This window comes from Diadema setosum, chromosome 21, assembly GCF_964275005.1.
Source record: "Diadema setosum chromosome 21, eeDiaSeto1, whole genome shotgun sequence".
Classification (NCBI taxonomy): domain Eukaryota; kingdom Metazoa; phylum Echinodermata; class Echinoidea; order Diadematoida; family Diadematidae; genus Diadema; species Diadema setosum.
The window spans coordinates 27,030,335-27,040,839 of record NC_092705.1 but is presented as its reverse complement, the minus strand read 5'-3'; the positions used below and the strand labels follow the sequence as shown (position 1 = coordinate 27,040,839).

General features: G+C 38.4%; 1 protein-coding gene across 1 annotated transcript; it reads right to left on the bottom strand.

Moving 5' to 3' along the window:
• Nucleotides 1-7,442: 7,442 nt before the first annotated feature.
• Nucleotides 7,443-8,926, bottom strand: LOC140244949 (solute carrier family 35 member G1-like). Its single transcript, XM_072324557.1, has one exon. It carries the CDS (start codon nt 8,550-8,552, stop codon nt 7,443-7,445), a length of 1,110 nt encoding a protein of 369 aa, XP_072180658.1. The 5' UTR covers nt 8,553-8,926.
• Nucleotides 8,927-10,505: the final 1,579 nt, after the last annotated feature.

The following is a 10,505-nucleotide window of genomic DNA, read 5'->3' as shown; positions in this document are numbered from 1 at the left end:
CATTTGTTTATTCAATTCAATTCCATTCAAGTTTATTTCCATTTCCATTGAATAAACAGGGAAAATTATATACAATACATTTTACAGAAGATATTTGTAACAATTTCAAAGAAAACGTATACAAGTGGTCATGAGTAACAACAGAAATTTCTTTCTAAGGTATATAAATATACATAATACAAAGATTAGATTGGAAATGGAGGGTCCCACTAAAAGGCAAAGCTTGTAGGGTATATGGGACCCTCGGAAAATACATTGTACGTACACAAAATCAAAGAAACCAATGTCAACTGACATGAAATTAACTTAGGAAGGAAAAAAAAAGGAAAAAGAAGAAAAAAAAAGGGAAATGAGACTATGGTACAACACACGCCATCGTGGACACAAGCATACTGTACTTCATGATGTAAATGCAATGATAAAACGATAAAACGCTCCCTGGTTTGATGGGTGCATATACCAGTATGAATGCATAGGAACGGATATAAAAAAGAAAAAGAGAATAGACTCACTGTTGTCTGGTACAATAAAAGAAATATCTGAGGAAAACTTATGTTAGACAGATTATTATCTTTAAAAGATGATTTCTGTGTGATATCTTAATACTTGTAAAAAAGATGACTTGATTGAGACAATAAAACAGAACCTAATTTGGTTGTTATATATCATAAGATTTCAATAAAAAGAATTTTAATTTGTTCTTAAAAGAATTCAAAGTTTGTGCTGTTACTGTATGTCGTTGGGAAGTGAGTTCCAATACTTTGGCCCCTCGTAGATGAATTATTAATAATATACTCAGCAAAAAAAGAAAGTAAACGCATTTTCAAGTTAAGATTTCTAATAGAATATTTGGCTGAAAGCTAATGTATTATATACCATATTCAAGGTAATTTATTTGGCTATCAACCTGGTAGATCAACAAAAAGGGAAATTTTTACGCATGAGTGAACACACTTGTTTTTCTCTTCCAGGGCACAAAAGTAAAAATGGCAAAACTAAACAAGTTGTCATTCATGACAGTGTATGTGCTCTTCCATGGAACAATAAGAACAAACAACAAATTTCACACAAAAAGAAACATGAATTAAGTTGCAAAAATAAGCCTTTCATCTCTATGATATCTTTAAAGCCCGAAAGATCAATGAAGGCCAAAAATAATGGAGGAAAATAAAGCATCTTATGTCAAATCTAAATTTAAATGAAATAAGAGAAGAAGTAATAATTAACAAAAATAGTAGAGATTTGAGCTTTTTTTTTCAAATTAGGAAATTGTAAATAATGTTTGGTTCTTGGAATTGTCACATGGATTCTTAAATCACTAGGTTAAAAGAAATAGATAAAGACATTCTGCTCATTTAATCATCTTTATGCTTATTTTTCCCTATGTCATTTGAAGTTTGACTCGGCAGAAAATTCTTATTTTTCCCCTTAGTTTCCCACTTTGTTTTTCTTAGAGGTTATAAAGAGATAAAGAGAACAAAAACTTATTTTTCCTATTTCATTCATGTCTCTCATTGTGTTAAACTGGTCTTTTGTTGTCAGTGTTATCGTGAAGAGCATTTGCAAATGAAAGAGAACATATCAATTTTTGCAATATTTAATTTTGTGCATTGGAGGACAAAAACGAATGTGCTCACTCATGCATAAAGTTTTCTTCTTAATTAACATATTAGCATAATAGCCAATTAAATCACCTTTAATATGGTGTATTATACATTGATTTTCATAAAAATCTTCTTTGAAAAATATGACCTCGAAAAAGTGTTTACTTTCTTTTTTTTTTTTTTGCTGAGCGTAGATACAATCAAACAATTACACAATGGACACCAAAGACAACAATACTTAATATTTACCATACAACATGCATGATTTATTGATTCATCAAAACAGAACGTATATTAGAATACAACTGTGCTTTATTACAAGCAATTTTGGTGGTGATCTAAAGGAAATCGACGCTTCGAGACCCGATACAACAGCTCTAGTTCTCACACCTTAAAAAGAAAGAAAGATCGCCATTGTCGTCTTACCTGCGATAAATTTACATTAATTTGGTGACGTGCTACACATCCCTCTCCATTCTGCCATTTTTAATGCGCGTCGGCAAGAATGTAAGCACGTAATCAGTAAGCATAACACACTTGATACTCTTTGGTTGGCGTTCACGTCATTGCCCGAGTACTAAGTCATAGATTATCTACTGTGTACATGTATTTGATAATAATGAACAATTGTTGAACATTTTCACCATTGCATGAATGTACAGACACTTGCGGTACGATACATTTGCACTCGTGCTTTCTTTCCATAAATTATTATATTCGTATCGTATCAATGTTCGTCAGCACTTCATCGTTGTGTTTTGCATGGAAAAGAGGTACCATTATAAACGTTGGAGACAACGGTTTACCATTTTGCAGGCGAAGTTCTAAAATTATGAGACGGACATGCAGCAGTCATACGAGAAGAAATAAGGGTAGATCGTAGGAGATTATAGCGGGTAGCAACGACAAATATCGCAAGGATAGTACGAGGAGAAACAATGCGCACTATACTGGATAGGGCTATGGGCGGAATAAGATAAGAGGATGAGGCGGGAGAAACAAAGCACGAGTGGGTGGCATGGTACATGTATCAACTTCGCGATCTTGTGTCCCTCTCTCTCTAATTGTGATTGAAGGAACTTTAACTTTGCTTCATGTTTGTTTTTCTTTTAAAGCAAACATGAAAAAGTACATTATATCAGATTATGGGAATTAGCTGATATCTGACCTTTGTAACAACGAAAAACTAAATAGATTATTTTTGATGTTTTGATACCCCCCCCCCCATCTCCTTACATCAAACTATTCAATAAATATATTTAAGTTTTCCTATCTTAAAAAGGCACCTAGTATCGAGCGCCTGCTGGGCTCTTCCACTTGCACCAGCACTCACCTCACTCACCTCATTCTCTTAATATACTGTATAGTGTCTATACAATTTTTTGTTGTTGCAATGTAATGCCAGTATGTCATTCTTTTCTTGCTTTTTTCTATTCTTTTCGATAAGTATACAAGATGTATGTTTGCCCATATTCTTTTTTCCCTTCTCTTTCAAGGCTGTCGTATCTTCAAGCTATATGCTTATTTGACAACAGTCTTCTGCAATTCACACTCCCAATACATGTGCCATAATTTAGTCAGATCATTATGATTCACTTTATCCTGAATGGTTCCCAATTGACGTGTTCTCTTATTCTTTTTTTTAGTCTGTACACGTATATACATCCTGTATCTCAATTTTATACTCGGATGTACACACTGTATGTTTTATTGTCTTGTAAACAAAAATAAATTACTGTATTTAATTTGTAATATATATATATACATTCGATGCAGAAAATTCTTAATAAATTCATTTGAATTTGAAATTTGAAATTGAATTTGAAGGAGCAATCAGGGGGTCGATAAGCGAGAAAAGTCATTAAAAGATCCATAAATGCATCGAGAGGGCATCTGGACATCCGCCCAAATTGTTTTATTTACGCCGTAATTTGAATTACCGAATCTTGCTACCCTGTTTTTCGAGCGAAAATCACGACAAATCAGCAGAGCGCCAAACGGACGAATGATGCCGACCCCTCTATTAAATCAAATGGTCTACATAAATTATTATACTGATCGTGATTGGTCATAATGCAATCACAATCCATGAAATATGCAGCGAGAATCATAAGCATTATATTGCGAGGAGTGACGTCACGTCAAATGAGATAATCCCAGAATTTGACTGCTGCCGACGGGGCTAGAATGAAAGGACGTGTATCATTAATGTACATCATTCTACAAAATTATATCGCTTTGTCTATCGTTGTAATGTAACACGCGACAGTTCCTTGGGAGTTTTTCCCCTCCAGACAGTACAATAATTTCTTTCAGCGCTGAGCACTTCTGGAAGTAATCTTTACAGGAAAATATAACCCCTTCGCTCGGCGATGGAAGTACTCGATAACACCTCTAAAAAGGCAATTATCCGTTTATCATTAAAGGACAAGTCCACCTTCATATACATAAAGATTGAGAGAATGCAGCAATATTAGTAGAACACATTAGTGAAAGTTTGAGGAAAATCGGACAAGCCATTCAAAAGTTATGAGTTTTTTAAGTATCTGTACAGTCAATGCTGGATGAGAAGACTACTACAGTGCATGATGCCACATGCGTACAACGATATAATGAAAATAAAAAGAGAATTTCACAAAAACTTTACCTTTTGAATAAAGTGCACATGATTTTCTTCGACTTGTTACTGACGTATGTTAAGGGCAATATTATTCCCCCTGCCTTCTGAAAGAGAGAAGTCGAGTATTCTTTTGTTATGCAAGAAAAATGGAAATATGTTGAATTTACTTAATTGTACTTTCTTTATAACGTTGTACACACGTGTGACATCACAAGCTAAAGTAGTCTTTTCATCCAGCCGTGACTGAGCAGAAAATTAAAAAATTCATAACTTTTGAACGGATTGTCTAATTTTCCTCAAACTCTCACTGATGTATTCTACTAGTATTGCTGCATTCATTGAACCCACATGTCTGTGAAGGTGAACTTGTCCTTTAATGCATAGTTTGCGTGAATACATATTAGCTTGTCGGTGATTGGTCATAATGCAATCACGTGACCGATGCAGCGATGATCGAAATAGTTTTGTATTGCGAGTAGTGACGTCACGTCAGGTTAATTCCAGAATATGAATGGCTACTATCGGGCCTATCCACGTCGACCGTAACATGACATTTACTATAATGATATTGTATTTTCTGTCGTTGCAATATGACGCTTCACAGTCCCTTGTGGAACCAATTATACCCACGCCACGTGATAATATTTCCCTCAACCCTGTGCGCTTTGGGAAACTATAATCTCATGATCTGTTAGAATTCTAGCACACTCGTCTTATTCGAGACTAAAGGCGAGGCGAAGAGTGGAACAACGAGGGCTTTGAGCTCTCCACAGGACCTTTACGAACATGGTTTGTTTTTCATCTTCTTTTTTTTTTTTTTTTTTGAAGATAACAATTGTTTTCTCCTGGATTTCTCAGCTGAACTAGTACAGCAGCTAATCAGCAATGAACTAAGCTTATTGCTCAATCAGCCTACACTAGGTATGCAGATCTTATACACCTTAAGACGAAGAATCAATAAAGGCCCAACGGGAAGCAGGAACAACACACACAAATGCCCTCCCACTTGATACGCAAAGAGTGATAATACGGAGGCTATTACATTGTTCGCACCGTCCCTGCTTTTCATAGTACCATATACAGCACAGTATAATTACGTATAATCGTTTGAGACCTTCCCACATTTTGCTATATGAAGGGTTGCGCATTTACCACTTGATTCGCCTTTATCGCCATCGGGACGAGCACGTGTGGAATATTATATAGATGATGACTGGCGGGGGAGCTAGGAACATACCGAATGTGCCACCCGAAGGGTTTGAAATGCTATTGAGGGAGGTTATAAGTCCCAAGACGAAGTCGAGGGACTTATAGCCTCCCGAAATAGCATTTCAAATCCTGAGGGTGGAACGTTTGGTACATGTTCCCGACAACAAAAGTCATCATCTGTTATATTATATGGGTTATTCAAATACGTCAAATACGTCAACGTCAACCACCAGCATAACGCACTCGATCGCTCGCGCAGAGCCAAATTCACTGTGCGCGGGTCCTTCTGTCATTTACGTGAAAAGGTTCTCCCATGGGAGAACATTACAAAAATGTTCTCCCATGGGCGAACATAAGCAATGTTCCTCCATCACGTGACTGTGTTTAGCCAATCATTAACCGGTATTTGACTAACCCATTTAATATAATCCTATAAAGCCACAAAGGGGCTATAGCTCTCTATCTCTTTGCTCAAAACTTACGACAGACATTGCTAACAACAGTTCTGATGACATATTGCAAACGGTTAGGCAATGGGATGGCTCAAAACTCGAGCACCATGAATATGCACGCCACAATCGATACCATGGGATACCCAATATAATTTGGCACAGTTTCTCCTCTTCACTATACGCTCATCGTACTATTCGAAGTACGAACACCACTTATACTGAGTGTATTAATACTAACCATCATTTCATACTTGAGCCCCGTAACTTTTCCTTATCAAAAGTAGAGAACAAGAAGGACAGGTGACTTGAGTAACCTCAACAAAATACACGCGGACATGCTTTCCTGTAGATGTACTTTGGCGTAGACGCAGAACTACATTGTATTGTATAGTTTTAATAGCAGAATTATTGTTGATCTTCTGAGTGGAGCTGGCATTAATCTTTTGTTTTCTTGATATTTGTTTATTTTGTTTCTTTTTGGTTAACGTCATAGAAAAAGGTCATAACAGGTTTCATCTGGGAAGTCGATTCCAGGTGTGAGTCCTTTCATACAACACACACGGTACAATGCTTGATCCTTCTGGACCAGTAAAACTACAATATGAACGTACACACCGTCTCCAATGGAGAAATTGACTAAATATTGTATTGTGACAAGATATTGACATTGGCTGTCAGTTCTATTTGCGTTTATGGTTTAACGAGTTATGTGTTTCGTAATCTATTCTAACTGCGTGCGGACCGCTGGACAGGTGTAAAGCAATTTCTGAAGCTTTCAGGTTTCGACCGGAATTGAATTTTCAAATAAAGTCCCCCCCCCACATTTTCAGCTTTCTTTTGGTCCTATTCATATCATTGGGTAGTATATCAAACGTGGATTTGACATTTGCGTTTTGATACTTATCTGCTCTTTGTTGTTGTTATTGTTGCAAACTTTGGTCAAAACTAGGACGGTTTTCAGTAGAGGATACATTGTAATAATTGTATAGTATATTATATTTCTAAGGCAATATTGCTTTTTGAAATTATGACATCTTAAAGTTGCTATGCATTATTCTCTCTCATGATAACAATTATGATATTATGTCCTTCATTTTAGCAAGCATGATATTATACTAAGTATATGAGAAAATACTGTTAAAATGGCTTTTCATTCACCGACGTATAGAAAGTTTCTACAATCCATTGAAGTACCAGGTATACGCCTCTATGCAGTCAGGCTACAGCATGCATATTACATCATCATAGGCCTAAAATGATAAATATCTGATCACTGTCGATGAAGATTCAAAACGCTATCATATTCTGCCTTAAAATTTTGATATTATAGATGAACAGACACATATTGCTCTCTAAAACGAGAGTTTAACATGGGTGCAGGAGCCATTCTCAGGTTTCCACACCTGGGAACGGACGTTTCTTCACGCAACAAGCATAATATATAGACAAGAGTATAACATTGAGAGAAAAACGAAGGTGTTGTTTATGATATCAGTAGCAATAGTTATTACCATGGAGCCATAGAAGAAAATTACCATAGAAATATAGAATGTTACACTAATCCCGCGCAGATCTGGTGTTTAAATAAGCTAGCACTGAGATAGTCAGTGAACTGCCGACAACACATAGGGCTCCGATGATAGTGAGATAATTTGGTATCACGTGCAAAATCGCGATGTCGATGACGAAGATGATGAAGACATCGGTGGCACGAATGACGGCAACAGAGGCAGCGTTCACGGTTTGCAAGGCCAGGACCAGCGTCATCATTTCCAGGTAAGCCATGGCCATGAAGGCAAGCAGGAGCAGACGATCGGATCCGCATCTTGGCAGCGTCCATTCATCAAACGCCGTTGTCACGGCAACGCTGATCAGCCCGCTTATCGCCCCGTACACGAAGAGCACCGTCTGCGAATTCGTCTCCAGTCGTCCAAGAACACGCAGAGAAATGTAAACCACAGCCACGCTGATGGCATTGAGTATGGCGAACACTATCCCCACAGGTGAGTTCTCCGTGCTGTCGTCGATCGACCCGAAGATCTTGGCAAAAATGGCAGACGGCTGGACGACGAGCACGACACCGAAGACGGTGATGCATGAGCAGACGGCTCTGATGATAGAACAACGTTCCTTCAGACACATACGCGCGAAGATGCCCGTGAAGAGAGGCGAGCTGTACATGATAGATTTGGCCGTCGAGATGTCGAGCAGATGGATCGCCTGAAAGAAGCAGATCGTGGCGAAGTTGCCGGCGACAGAGCGAAGGACGAGAAATAGCCACGTTTTCCTCGACAGACTCCTGAAAGACAACCTCTGCCAGATGACTATGGGTGCGGAGAACACGGCCATGGCCAAGCTGTAGACGAAGACGAGTTGGTTGACAGGGATGCCTCTAGCGAGGAGCTTGGACACCAGCGAGAGGAAAGACATCAGAAAGACTGATATCACGGCTAAAATAAGACCCCTGTTTCGAAGCAAAGTTGAGACAAAGCGCCTCTGAGATTGCTTATCAGCCATTACCTGAACTGTCCTCCTGGAATTCATCGCTCCATCATCATCCAGAGAATCGGGATGGTTATCGTCTGTATGACTGAGAGGAGTCACCTCTCCTGGACTTTCCTTCTCCCATCCACGCGTGATCGATGTCTGCGAGCCTCTCAACGCCATCTTCACCGCACCTCTCTATACTTTCTCACGCACGCAATACAGAGATAAAACGTAGAATATCACCATTCAGTTGTCGTCTCAAACACACGACTCATGACAGCCTTTTGCATGCATGGTCATCGATGAGTAAACATCAAGATCCAGTTACCCGTCAAATTCACGAATATACAGTCAACAAAACAGTGAGTGGCGTCCATTCCCCTATATGCGCACGGACTGCCGCCTGTTTTGAGGTTGTCCCATGCCATCTGTTTACCCGCCCTCCATCACCCACGAATGCTCCACTGCAAACTTTCACGCACGATCTTATAAGGAATGATGCACAGAAATGTGAAGAAATGAGAGAAAAGAGCTTGTGTTTATCCATTTATGGTTCTTTCGTACGTCGTAAAGAAGCTCGTTCGTGTGAAATCAAATTGCGCTAGCTGTAAATCTGACCTCCTGGAAATAAGATGCCAGCAGCAACAACGAATGGCAACGTCGTCGCAGCCTGCTGGGAAATTTTGACTGAGACATCGCGGTCCGTCCGTCCGTGCTCGAGTGATCCATCCGCTGCGTGCAAATACACCAACCCCTGATGTACCTACACAAGCACACACTGGGCATAATATACACCTCTCCACACGCATCATTCACTGTACGCTCTCGTCATACACCGAAGACACACTGTACCGGCAATAGCTGCTTGTCGCATACAAAATGTACAGTATCATCATGCACAACGCACACACACGGAAACACCGCAGGTATGGAAACTGAAAGCGAACTCCTATATTATAGTACTGTATATATGCGATGCCAATTCTCTCTGAGCAGAGTGATAGCCTTGCCCTCACATTTTTTTTTTTCAAACACAATAACTCATTGCCTCTACTCTGCTAAGATGTAGCACCTCAATTCGCAAGTATAGTAGTTCGTCATCATGGAATCATTTTACATCAATAGAGCTCATCATTGAATTAGTGAATTTTATTGACTCTTTTGACCCCCTCTCGGGGTATGAGAGTATTATACAGACAAAGAATATAAATAACAATATGACAAACCAGTGAATACAATTCTTGTAGATTACACATAATGACACAAAGGTATACAAGATAATATAGTGTATATGATAATAAAAAAATGAGTAAAATGAAAAGATACACAGACAATGATATCTACATGTAAACAGCAGAATATTACAAATTAACAAAGAAGGTTGCTTCACTAACCTACCGCTACGTGGAATCATTCTACATAAGAGCTCATGTAATATTTTGGGCTGCATTTTCTGCCAAATAATATAATAAGAGACGACTATTCTAAGATTCTCAGGTACTCAGTTGATCTCGGAAAGATTTAGAAAATACATTCCTGTAAAAATGGGAAAAAGACGCGTGCATAAGTCTTGACACGATTATAATCTTCGACATACTGTAATTTATAGGCATTGGATTCGCAGGCAGTGTGATAAAGCTATAGTTAGAAAAGCGAAATTGAATAGAATAGGTCTATACATAGGCGGAAATTGACTTGTAGAATGTCATGCGCTGGTATTGTCTTATGCATCATCAAAATTCAGTTATCATCAAGCTTGAGTAATCCATTGGTCTACAAGATACACAAGATGACCGTGCTCAGTAATAGTCGATTTTTATGGCACATAATTTGACCACAAATCATCATTCCCGCTCCTCTTCTTGTTTAACTGTTTCGTGTCTTTAAAGGACAAGTCGGCCTTCATATACATGTGGATTGAGTGAAGGCAACAATATTAGTAGAACACATCAGTGAAAGTTTGGGGAAAATCGGACAATCCGTTCAAAAGTTATGAATTTTTAAAGTATCTGCGCAGTCACTGCTGGATGAGAAGACTACTGCAGTGTGTGATGTCACATGCGTACAACAATATTTTTTTAAGGAAAATAAAAAGAGAATTTCACAAAACTTTACTTTTTGAATAAAGTGCAC

What these genes read in the sequence shown, in the direction of transcription:
- LOC140244949 (XM_072324557.1), bottom strand. Translation starts at nt 8,552, where the DNA reads ATGGCGTTGAGAGGCTCGCAGACATCGATCACGCGTGGATGGGAGAAG.